Genomic DNA, 12,884 nt, shown 5'->3' on the forward strand with positions numbered 1-12,884 from the left:
TTATGCTCACAGAGAGGGGGATAGAAGCGAACCCCGACAAATGTGCAGCGATTATCGCCATGCGAAGCCCGACGTCGGTGAAGGAAGTGCAGCAGCTGACAGGGCGGATGGCCGCACTCTCGAGGTTTGTCTCTGCCGGGGGAGAGAAGGGGCACCCATATTTCCAGTGCCTCAAGAGAAATAGTCGTTTCGCATGGACTGACGAATGCGAAGCGGCTTTCATTAAGTTGAAAGAATACCTGGCGACGCCACCGGTCCTCTGCAAACCGGTAACAGGCGTGCCCCTCCGGCTGTACTTCGCAGTGACAGAGCGAGCTATCAGCTCAGTGCTGGTCCAGGAGAAGGACCAGATTCAAAAGCCCATCTATTTTGTAAGCAAGGCCTTACAAGGCGCGGAAACGAGATACCAGGCGTTGGAGAAGGCAGCGCTGGCAGTGGTGTTTTCAGCCAGGAGGCTCCGTCATTACTTCCACAGCTTTACGGTGGTAGTGATGACAAACCTCCCTATACAAAAGGTGCTGCAGAAGCCTGACGTGGCTGGGAGAATTGTATGCTGGGCGGTGGAGCTGTCAGAATTCGACATCCAATACGAGCCTCGAGGATCCATCAAAGGGCAAGTGTATGCAGATTTCGTAGCAGAGCTCTCACCCGGAGGTGAACAGGAGGTGGAGGTGAGCTCGCAGTGGTTGCTCTCGGTTGATGGCTCTTCCAACCAACAAGGGAGTGGTGCGGGAATAGTCTTGGAGGGACCCAACGGCGTACTGATTGAGCAGGCCCTGCGCTTCGCCTTCAAGGCAAGTAACAATCAGGCAGAGTATGAAGCCCTGATAGTAGGAATGCTCCTGGCCAAGGATATGAGCGCGCAGAACCTCCTGGTGAAAAGCGATTCCCAGCTTATTACGGGGCAGGTGTCGGGTGAGTTCCAAGCGAAGGACCCACAGATGGCGGCGTACCTAAGATACGTCCAACTATTGAAGCGAGCATTTAACACTCTTGAGCTGATACATGTCCCAAGGGAGCAGAATGCCAGAGCCGACCTGCTTGCCAAGCTGGCCAGCTCAGGCAAGGGGGGTAGGCAGAGGACAGTGATCCAGGAGACGCTCAAAGCTCCGCGTAAATTCGTGGAAGATAACAGGGTGAATGTCCTCCAGATCTGTACATCAAGAGAGAGTCCAAGGAATCATCGCTCTCTAACCCAAGATACGCTGAAGACGCCCCGCATCAGCACGTACGCGGACATGCCTGAAGAAGGAAGGCAAATGCAGGTATGTGTCCTTGCCGAGGGAGACACCTGGATGACGCCATACAAACGGTACCTGGCGGATGGGACTCTCCCAGTGGAGCCGGAAGAGGGTGAGAAGGTCAAAAGAAATGCTGCAAGATATACTCTGGTGGATGGACTGTTGTTCAGGCACAGGTTCGCTCACCCTATCCTAACGTGTGTAAGTGAAGACGAGTGTACCAGGATAATGGCGGAGCTCCACGAAGGCATTTGCGGGAGCCACGTAGGGGGAAGGTCCTTAGCCTCCAAGGTAATACGCGCAGGGTTCTTCTGGCCAACAGTAAAAGAGGACTGCGCGCGACACGCCCAGCGCTGCAGGCAATGCCAAAAGCACGCCGACTGGCACAAGGCGCCGCCAGAAGAATTGCGATCCATATACAGCCCGTGGCCTTTCCATACATGGGGAATCGACATCCTGGGCCCGTTCCCACTGGCAATCAGGCAGATGAAGTATTTGATCGTTGCCATCGAATACTTCACCGAATGGATAGAGGCAAAGCCCGTGGCACAGATCACTGCGCACAAGGTACAGCATTTTGTGTGGAAGAACATTGTGTGCCGCTTTGGCGTACCTAGGCGCTTGATATCCGATAACGGGACCCAGTTTGCCAGTCAGCAGTTGAGAAATCTGTGCACTGAGATAGGTATCAAGCAAGTGTTCGCATCAGTCGAACAGCTCCAGAGCAACGGGCAAGTGGAGTAAGCAAACAGAGTTCTGCTGAGGGGGCTAAAGAGAAGGTTAGAGAAGGCCAAAGGGGCGTGGGCAAAGGAAGTTCCAAGGATCGTATGGGCATACCACACCACGCCCCAATCTTCTACCATGGAGACGCCTTTCAGTTTGGTGTACGGGTCGGACGCGATGATCCCGGTAGAAATACATGAAAGCTCACCACGTTTTCAAAACTTTGTGGCGGAGGAATCCAACGAAGAAAGGCGGGTAAACCTGGATCTACTAGACGAAGCCAGGGAAGAAGCCAGAATAAAAGTTGAAGCGGTTAAGAGAAGAGTAGAGCGACAATATAGCTCTAAGGTAAAGCCGCGACAGTTTCAGATTGGCGACCTAGTTATGAGAAAAGCCCACCCGTACGAGCTGGAGAATAAGCTGTCTCCCAAGTGGACCGGACCCTTCAGAGTTATCGAGGCTAAGGGCAACGGTTCATACAGCCTAGAGACCTTGGATGGAGGTCCCATCCCGCGCAGTTGGAACGCAACCAACCTGAAGTTTTATTTCAGTTGACTTATGTAAAGCAGCTATGTAACAGTCTTGATAAATGGGACGCTCTTTTTCCCCTTCCGGGGTTTTTTAATGAGGTCACCCAAATAAAAGAAAAAAAAACAAGTTTGAGAAAAAGCCGTGCCTTGGTTTTCAGTTTTATCTTTCTCCGTTTGAAGTAGTATGAGGTGTCGCTAGTAAAAGAAGGCGTCGCCAAGAAAGAAGGTGTCGCCAAGAGAGAAGGCGTCGCCCAGAAGAAAGGCGTCGCCAAGAAAAAGGTGTCGCCTAAGGGCAGGCGTCGTTAAGGAACATGACGAGGAAAAAAGCGCACAATATACGAGACGTATGCAAAGTAGAGTGGCGTTACAAAAACCAAGTATGGTATAGTAAAGTTGATGTTACAAGCAGTGTTCGATACAAATGGGAGTAATGCGAGTAGGGTGAACATTACAACTCATACAAAAACACGAAAATAACCACTCTTCAGGGGCCATCGGAGTCAGCACGAGAAGAAGACGAAGCCCCGCTCTCAGCTCGCAGAGCCCGGGTAAGTCGTGTCCTCCGCTCTTGATTTATCTTCGAACCTGCACCATGGAAGATGAACGTGTCAGAGACACCATGAAGCAAGGCACACCCAGATAGAGAACGATAAAGGCGAAAGTCTCTAAGGCAGCGACTCATACCTATATACTTTTCGAGAATTCCAGCGTTGAACTCCAAACTGATCAAGGTGGCGGAGTCGAAACCTCCCGCCTCGGCGAGAATCCTGCAAACCACCTGATCATTTGGGGCAAGCTTCTTGAAGGGTTTGGATTTAAGGGCCCTCGTCTCCCTCACCCAGTACAGTGAAAAACCATCCAGGGCGGAGGGAACGAGATCAGAACAGCAGACTTTGAAGAACCGGCCTTTCCACCCAGTAAAGGAGGTCTGGAAAGGGGTCACGAGAACTCTGCCAGGAACGTTGCTGAGAGTTACCCAGAGGTTGTGCCTTTGCCTCTTCACCTCAAAGAAGTGAAGAAAGAGGTCGACCGAGGGTGCACAGCCCAGAAACCCGAAAAGGATGTCAAAGGCTTTGACAAAAGCCCAGCTGTTGGGGTATAACTGGGCCGGAGCGGCATTAATCTCCGTCAGCAGTTCCTTCTCAAACCTGGAGAAGGGCAGGCGCACGCCGATGGTTTTGAAAACCACCTGATAGAAGTAAAAGAAGGGGACCCCATCGTTGGCCCGTTCATCTCCGCATACTGGCTCCCCTAGAGTGCAAGGGAGCACAGCAATGTCGTCGTCGTGCCTCCTCGCGAAGGCACGGTGATCATAGGAGCATGAATCCCCTTTGTGTTCCCTTATGGCCCTGGTGGAGAGTAAGCAGGAGCATTCGTCAAGAAGCTCCCTCGAAGCCCACGGATACAGGTCCTTGGGGTCGACCCTGGGGGAGTAGCACAAGACGACATTCTTGAACAGAATCAGGGAGGTTTGAAGTTTTGGCAAGGGTAAAACGCTGGTGGGAAGAGACACTGGAAGAACTCTTCGCGAGAGGAGAAAGGGTGCAGGTAGGTTACGAAAGGAGCAGAAATGATGAGGGCAGTTTCAAAGTCTTGAAGAATTAAATATAGCGGTTAGAGCGCCAAACGACGCAAATGGAAGTATTGCAGTTAGAGCGCTAAACGACGCGAATGGATGCACCGCACGATCGAGCCACATGGCAGAAGATGGAAGGATGGCCCTGGCACCCCTGGTTAAACTCAGAACACGTCGCATCGACAGAATGCCCAATGGTACGATGTGCCGTCGAAAGTGGGTCAGGGGCACAGTAGGAGTCAGGACCAAGTCGAATGACTGAACGTCCCATCAGCCATACAAGAAGCGCCACGTGGATCAAGTCGAATGACTGAACGTCCCATCAGCCATACGAGAAGCGCCACGTGGATGGCACAGGCGAAACCTTGAGCTCTTCGCTATCCTCAGGCGTCGACCAAGGCCAAGGTCAAAGTCAATGTCAAGGTAAAGATGACGCCCAAGGCGACGGCAGCATGAGACGCCCGAGGCGTCGCCCGGAAGGACGCAAAGGGCGACGCCAGCGTGAGACGCCGCGAGCGTTGCCAACCCAAATATCAACAGTGCCGCCTGCCCGATACCCACAGGTAGGAAAGACTGTGGAGGGAGACGAAATCGAAGAAAGTAAAACTAGTTAGCTGCGTCGCCTCCCCGATACCCACAGGTAGGAAACACTGTGGAGGGAGACGAGTTCGCCAAATGCCAGCGAATCACTGGCAGGGTTGTTCCCCGATACCTATGGGAAGGAAAGACCATGGAGGGAACGGCCCCCCTCCCCCCAGAGCCCTCGGCGTTTTAGACACCCAGGGACGATACGGCGCTGCTATAGCAGGCCTCTCCTTAGGCGTGGGCGCCGAGCACTAAGAATCAGGGGACGAATCGCTTCGGTGATTAGAGACACCCCGTGGACGATACGTCCCCGTTAGGCGAGCCTCTCCATGGGTGTGGGCATCGACGCGTGACCTTAAACGGGTATAGTACAGGCAAAACAACGGAAGCACGCGAAGGCAAAGGACGAAAGTAAAAGCACACAGGCGGAATTCTAGATCGCAAGGGCACAAGAGTAATCATACAAAAACCCAGAGTTGTAGCAAGAGTGCAGACGTTTCAAAGAGTTACAAATTTATCAAAGAAGGTTAAAACAAGCGTAAAGGAATGAGCTGATGACCGAAGGTGGCGTTTCAATCGTCCATATCCAGGGGCACGACTTTTCCATCAACAATGTGATGAGTGGAATCGCAGTTGGAAATGTCGATCCCCGAATTCGTGCAGACAGCTTGGGCTAGAGCCTCCTGGAATCCCTCCTCGAAAGTGCCCGCCATGTCCTGGATGAGGGCCTTTTTGTCCTTCTCTAGCTCCTCGATGGTGGCGTCCCTAGAAGCTACCTGCTTCTCCAAAGCCTCCTTCTCCACGCGGAGTCGGCTGACCTCGACTTGCAGTTTGTCGTAGTCAACCTGGAGAAGGCCCATAGCTTTGGCCTGGGTAGCCATTTGCCCTTCCATCCGCTCCATTGCATCAGCTTGCTCACAGCAACGGGCCTTCAAGTCTTTTTGAACTTCTTCGTAAGCTTCGACGATGTCTTGAAGGCTCGTTACCTGAACTTTGAGGGCGACTTCCCGAGCGTAGAAGTCGGACTGGAGCTCCACCGCCTCTGCCAGTTGTCCCTCAGCCTCTGCTTTGGACTCTTGCGCCTGCTTCAGGGTGGTTTGGTAAGCTTCGTTCTGGCGTCCCAGAGTTTTCTTTTCCTCCTCCAGGGCAGTTACCCTTGTTTCCAAGGCCTGGAGGGTTTGAGCTTGCAGGACAGCATTTCTGGCCTGGGCGCGCCATTCAAGGGCCACCGCCAAGAAGGCCCCCAAGTAGAAAGGCATGCCCTCCTTCCTGTCGGTGCCCTCTGGCATTGTTCCACCATTGAAGCCCCTCATCAGATGCATGATTGGAGGAGGGATGGTGATAAAATCTGGGGCGGCAGCGACGGGGGCAGGAGACGCAGAGACCTCTGTCGGTGGCGGGGGTGGAGCAGACTCGGCCTCTTCACCCATATCCTCTTGGACGGTTGTGGGGGGAAGGGAAGTAGCGCTGGGAGGGTTGTCCCTGAAAGAATCCTCTCCCTGGGGTGAAGCCTCCGGTAGGAGGGGAACCCTTGCAGATTTCCTCCTCTTGAAAGGTGCCACGCCATCCGAGTCCTCGTCGTCGGATATGATCTCCAAGACCCGTTTCCCTTTGTCGAGGGGGGTTGGGGCCGGCGACGAGGCCACAGCAAGAGGAACGACGGCGATGACGGAGGAGAGCCAGGAGTTTGAAGCGCCTCAAGGCTAGGGGGGGACGGTGAAGATGAACCTAGTGGAGCTTCAGTAGGAGTCGGTGGTGGCGGAGGCAGGGTCGATGGGGGGTTCGGGTCAGTAGCAGGGGCGGAAGAGGCGCCCGCTTTGGCCGCACGAGCGTCCTTTATCGCCTTCGCCAGCATCATCCTTTTGGAAGCACCCATCACCGATCCTACATTCAGATAAACCAAGCAGCAGAAGTCAAAGCCAAAGCAATTGTGCAAAATCACAAAACGCGTAGAAACGTGAGACGCGAATCACATGGCACAATGGAAAACAAGTGGAAGAGGCTGTGGGAACAAACATTCGGTAGCAAGGTACTCACAACAAAAGAGGACGGGGGAAGAGTCTCCTTACCAAAGTATGTGGTCAGGGCGTGAGCGTTATATTCGCTCGCAACAAGCTTCAATGTATCAAAAACGATCCCCAGCCCAGCCAAAACCTTGCTTACCTCCCTGTCAGCAGGGGATAGCTCTTCCAGGGTTTTGGCCCTAAGCAGCTTAGGGCGCTCCGTCCAATAAAGGGGGAAGCCATCCAAGGCTGTGGGGTCGTGCTTGGCGCTGCACACCCTAAAGAATTTTCCTTTCCAGTTTTTGTAAGAGTTTTGGAAGAGGGAGAGGAGGATCCTGCCCGCGATCCCGGAAAAGCTTACCCAGAAGCTTTTCCACTGCTTCTTCACTTCGAAGAAATGCAGGAAAACATCCACGGAGGGAAGGATGCCCAGGTGCCCGCAGAGGATTTGAAAACCCCTTACAAATGCCCAGCTGTTTGGGTGGAGCTGGGCGGGGGCTGTATTAATCTCGGTGAGGAGTTCCCTCTCAAAGGGGGTAAATGGGAGACGCACTCCTACGCGTTTAAACACCGTCTGGTACATAAAGAAGAAGGGGTTCCCCTTCCTAGGTATTTCGTCCAAACAGACAGGTTCCCCAGGCCTGCCGGGACGGACGGATATGTGAGCGTCGTGAGTGCGGCAGAAAACGTTCAAGTTGTACAAGTGGGGATCCCCACGATGAGCTTCCAGGTCCTGGAAGGTAGTCAGGCTGGTACAGTCGTTCAAGAGCTCGTTGGGGGCCCATGGGTAGAAGGCTTTGTAGTTGGACTTGGGGTTCTTGGGGGAGGAATCGGACTCCGCATTTGTGCGCGTCATGGTGTGAATAAATAGCTGGAGAAAGAAGAAGGAAAATGGTTTTTAACAAAGTGATGCCAAGACAGAAAAAGGAGTAAAACCCCAGGAAATACCACCCACGCGAGAAAACCCAGAAAGAAAGAGGAGGGAACGGAGAAGAATGGAGGAGCGGAAGAACACAGTAATGCGTAAATAATAAATAGTCCCAGGCAGTTCAATATACAGTGATGCAATGCGACGAAGAAGAAGAGTCGTGGAGACGCAAAAATCATACCTTTGACGTCGAAGTGGGGGAGGAAGGAAAGCACGAAGGAAAGGGCAGAAGTTGCAGAGAAAGGCTTGAAGGTGATGAACAGTGCGGAGATGCAGAGAGAATGAATGAAACAGTGGGTGTGAGCGCGAGGTTTGGGGTAACTTAAACATTACATTTGCAACCCAAGAGGCGCTAATCAGGAGCCGTGAGATCGTGCCGCGCGTCAAAGGATTAAGCGCCCAAGGGAAGCGCAAGGGACTCTAGAGGCTGGTCGTGCGATGGGCCACGTGGCGCGCGATTAAGCGTAGCCCAAAAGGTGTTTCTCCCCGCTTCAGAGGATGTCCAATCAGCCATTAAGAGTGCCCCTAGGGTTCAGAGATTGTCACGTCAACAATTCGAAAATTGTTGAGTCAGCAGAGAATGACACGTCATCAGGGTGACACGTGGACGGCGTGGGCGAGGCCTTAGTCTTTGCGCTGAAGACAAATCTTCGGCTTAAGACTGGGGGCTTGTGTACCGTCCCGTATCCGGGCGTTGACAAAGTCAAAGTCAAAGTCAACGCCTGGAGTCAAAGTCAGCACAAGGCGTCGTCTAGGTGAAGAGACGCCAAGTGCCGGCTTCACCAAGAGGAAGCGTCGCCTAGGCGAAGGCGTCGCCCAACCAGGGCGTCGCCAAGAGCAAATATCATTAAGTCAAGGCAGTCACAGCGCGGTTCCCCGATACCCATGGGTAGGAAAGACCACGGAGGGAGCGACGCTATGCGAAGGCCTCAAGTCCCGATGATCCGGGGCAGTGATAAATAGAAGGAGAAGGTGGCTTCAAGGCCATAGTGATAGCACCAGAATAGGGCAGCCTGACTCGTAAAGTACCCCTTCCGCCTCGGAGACGCCTTTAGGACAGATACGACTCAAAGGGAGGGTCACGCCCAGGGTAGCCAGGTGTAGGGTACGAGAGGAAGGCAGATACGCTCTCAAAGTACCAGGTAATTAAAGTCATTCAATACAGTTTTTGTTTCGAGCGTTTCAGGTACTATAAAGGCTCCCAAGCGTTTCAACGTCTTAAATGCGCTACGTTTTCTAATTAGACGCGTTAATTAAGTGCGTTACGTTTTATGATTAAAAGCGCTTTAAGGCTTGGGTAGTTTAAATAGCGCTGGGAATGTTGGAAACAGGGTTGGAACTTTTGGCAAATTTCCCAGAAACTCTTTAGTTGCTTGCTCGAGCCTTGAGGTTACGCACAAGGGACTAGGGAAAGATTTTTGCTAGAAGGAGAAATAGACACTAAACACAGTTTCTTTTTACCACCTTCGGAGTGCCATACACGGTGCTCCGATACGGAGGTGCATAGTTTTTGGTGTTTCTTGCTGGCTGACTTGAGCGTCGGAGTGCAAACGGTCGCTAGGGCGCCCTTTTGTCCTTCTTTGCAGGATTACACTGGTAACCAGTGGGAAGGAGTCCCTAGCTGACGGTTGAGGTCGCGCACGAAGACGTCCCAGGTCAACCGGACGGAACAGAAGCCTTTTCAAAACCATCATTGCATAATACATCATCAAGTATAGGAATAGGAAGAAGATCAAGAGGTGTGAGGGGATTAAACCCATATACAACCTCAAAAGGAGAATGGGATGTGGTAGAATTTACTACGCGATTATAAGCAAACTCAACATGTGGTAGTAAATCCTCCCAAAACTTTGGATTCCCGGAAATAAAGCATCGCAACATTTGTCCCAGAGTTCGATTGACCACTTGAGTTTGACCATCGGTTTGGGGGTGGCAAGTAGTAGAAAATAAAAGTTAAGTTCCAAGTTTCCCCCACAAGGTCATCCAAAAGTGACTAAAGAACTTGGAATCCCTATCGGATACTATACTTCTAGGAAGTCCATGTAAACGAACAAATTCCTTGAAGAAGAGATTTGCAATATGACATGCATCATCTACTTTGTGGCAAGGAATAAAATGTGCCATTTTTGAAAAACGATCCACTACCACAAAGATGGAATCCTTACCCTTTGATGTCTTGGGTAGTCCTAAGATGAAATCCATAGAAATATCAACCATGGGGTTGGACTCTAGATTTAGCCTTACGACATGCAATACATTTATCACACAAGTTATGAACATATTTTTGCATATGAGGCCAAAAGAAATGCTCATGTAAAACATCTAAAGTTTGGGCTACCCCAAAATGTCCCATTAATCCACCCTCATGTGCTTCTCTAAAAGAGATTGTCTAATAGAGCTTTCGGGCACACAAAGTCTTTTGCCTTTAAAAAGAAAGCCATCTTGGATAAAAAAAATCTTTGTGTCCACCCTTAGCACACTCTTGATAGATAAGAGAAAAATCAAAGTCATCATGATAAAGTTCCTTGATGTGATCAAGCCCAAGATATTGAGAACCTAAAAGATTTCGCAAGGTATAGCGCCTAGAAAGTGCATCGACCACAATATTAATTTTGCCTTGCTTATGTTTGATCACATAAGGAAATTGCTCAAGGAATTCCACCCACTTAGCATGCCTCTTATTGAGCTTGTTTTGGCTTTTCAAATATTTAAGAGATTCATGATCACTATGAATCACAAATTCTTTAGGAAAAAGGTAATGTTGTCAAGTATACAAAGCTCTAACAAGTGCATATAATTTTTTATCATAAGTGGAATAATTTAGATGACTACCTTTCAATTTCTCACTAAAATAAGTTATGGGGTGACCCTCTTGAAGGAGAACAACCCCAATGCCTATATTTGAAGCATCACATTCTATCTCAAATATTTTAGTAAAATTAGGAAGGGCTAAAATGGCAGCATTAGTCAATTTTTCTTTTAAAATATCAAAAGCTTTTTTTTGCTCTTCTCCCCATTTGGAAACCACATCGTTTTTTATTATATCATTTAGAGGTGCGGCAATTGTACCAAAGTTTTTCACGAACCTTCTATAAAAAGAAGCAAGGCCATGAAAACTTCGTAAATCATTCACATTGGTGGGTGTTGGCCAATTTTGAATTGCTACAACCTTTGATTGATATACACGCACCCCTTCAATACTCACAACAAACCCTAGGAATCCTATATGATCAAGTGCAAACATACATTTAGCAAGGATAGCATACAAGTGTTCTTTCCTAAGGGTTTCTAATACTTGTCTAACATGCATCTTATGGTCAATCAAAGACAAGCTATAAATGAGGATATCATCAAAATAAACAACCACAACTTGCCAATGAATGGTCTTAAAACATGATGCATGAGACGCATGAATGTACTTGGTGCATTAGTTAAACCAAAAGGCATAACTAACCACTCATACAAGCCAAAGTTGGTCTTAAAAGCGGTTTTCCATTCATCTCCCGGTTTAATACGAATTTGATTATACCCACTTTTAAGATCAATCTTGGTAAAAATTTGGGAACCATGCAATTCATCCAACAAATCATCAAGCCTAGGGATGGGATGCCTATATTTGATTGTAATGTTATTTATGGCCATATAATCGGAACACATCCTCCATGACCCATCCTTTTTAGGGACAAGTATGATAGGCATGGCACAAGGGCTCATACTATCTTGAACCCACCCTTTAGCAATTAAATTTTCTACTTGTTGGCGAATTTCTCTAGTTTCACTTGGGTTGGTCCTATATGTGGGACGATTTGGTAAAGTAGATCCCGAAATTTAATCAATTTGGTGTTCAATCCCTCTTAAAGGTGGAAGTCCTTTAGGAGGATCTTGAAACACATCATGAAATTCCTCTACCAAATTATCCAAACAATGTGGACTATCCTCAAGTTTTTCTAAATCAAGAGGTCTAGGAATAGCTAAAAAGATAGGAGTGTGAGAAACTATTACCTTGTTGACTGCATGGCTAGAGATAAGAAGGGCCTTCTTAGAACTCTTTGTATTTTCACTCTCCCTCTTTTTCTTCATAAGAATTTGGTCCTCATGGACTTTTCTTGGAGAAAGAGATTTTAATATGACCTTGTGTCCATGGAAGTCAAAAGAAAGTTTATTGGTAAAGCCATCATGAAAAACTTTTCTATCAAATTGCCATGGCCTTCCCAAAAGAACATGTGTAGCTTCCATTTGCAAAACATCACACAAGAACTCATCTTTGTATTTACCAATAGAGAAATTTATGAGGACTTGCTTGTTAACAATGATTTCGCCCATCTCACTTAACCATTGTAACTTGTAGGGCTTTGTATGAGAGATAGTAGTGTACCGTCCCATCCCCGGGCGTTGACCAAAAGTCAAAGTCAACGTATGGAGGGACCCCTCGAGGGGTCCAAGGAAAAAAGTCAACAGATTGACCACTTGAAGCATCGCCAGAAGGAGGCGTCGCCTCCCTGAGGCGTCGCCTAAGGAAGGCGTTGCCTCCCTGAGGCGTCGCCTAAGGAAGGCGTCGCCAGGTTAAGGCATCGCCAAGCTAAAACATCACAAGGAGGCTTCGGGCCTCGACAGTTCAGAACAGTGACAAAGGAAGGAGGGAGGTGGCTTCAAGGCCACAGTCCTAGGACCAGTAGGGAGTAACCTAACTCATGAAGTACCCACGCCACTGCTGGGAAACCCTGGGACAGATACGACCCATGAGGGGGCCACGCCCAGGGGAGGACCACGTGCATGGTATGAGAGGAAGGTAGATACACTCCCAAGGCGAGTGACTAGAAGCTGGGGCGCATGAGTTGGCACCCAAAAAGTCACCCCCTTGCGCCAAATGCACTTCGACAAAGGAGGGTTTGCACGATGGATTAACCCTAAGTTGGGTTACGGCGCTGTAGGGCCCTCAACGAAGGGTCGCGATCAAGTCAGAAGAACACGTGGCAATGAGCACTGAAAACATGAAGGCCTTCCTAAAAGTTCGCTAAGGTACGCGTTAATTTAGTTAAGATTCGAACGTTCCAAGGAATATTTTTATACGCTTTCAATGTGCTTTAACACGTTTTAAATGCGAGGGGTGTATAAAAAGGGACCTTGGGGCGTTTGAAAAGGGATTCGAGTTTTGACCTAATTCTCGTATCGTTACACAGAGCACAAACCCTAGTTGTTTTTGCTGCACACTCACTGTGAGCACAAGACGATTAGGGCAACACAATTTGGTTATTCAGCATAGTTCCCGACCACCTTCAGAGGGTGTGTCACCTTTGA

The 12,884-nt window shown here is 49.4% G+C and overlaps 1 protein-coding gene across 1 annotated transcript; it reads right to left on the reverse strand.

Annotated features, from left to right (window-relative positions):
* Positions 1-11,414: 11,414 nt before the first annotated feature.
* Positions 11,415-11,909, reverse strand: LOC137838606 (uncharacterized). Its single transcript, XM_068647847.1, has one exon. The coding sequence runs from the start codon at positions 11,907-11,909 to the stop codon at positions 11,415-11,417; it is 495 nt and encodes a 164-aa protein (XP_068503948.1).
* Between the last annotated feature and the right edge of the window lie 975 nt (positions 11,910-12,884).

The sequence above is a fragment of the Phaseolus vulgaris genome, chromosome 4 (assembly GCF_000499845.2).
Source record: "Phaseolus vulgaris cultivar G19833 chromosome 4, P. vulgaris v2.0, whole genome shotgun sequence".
Taxonomy (NCBI): Eukaryota; Viridiplantae; Streptophyta; class Magnoliopsida; order Fabales; family Fabaceae; genus Phaseolus; species Phaseolus vulgaris.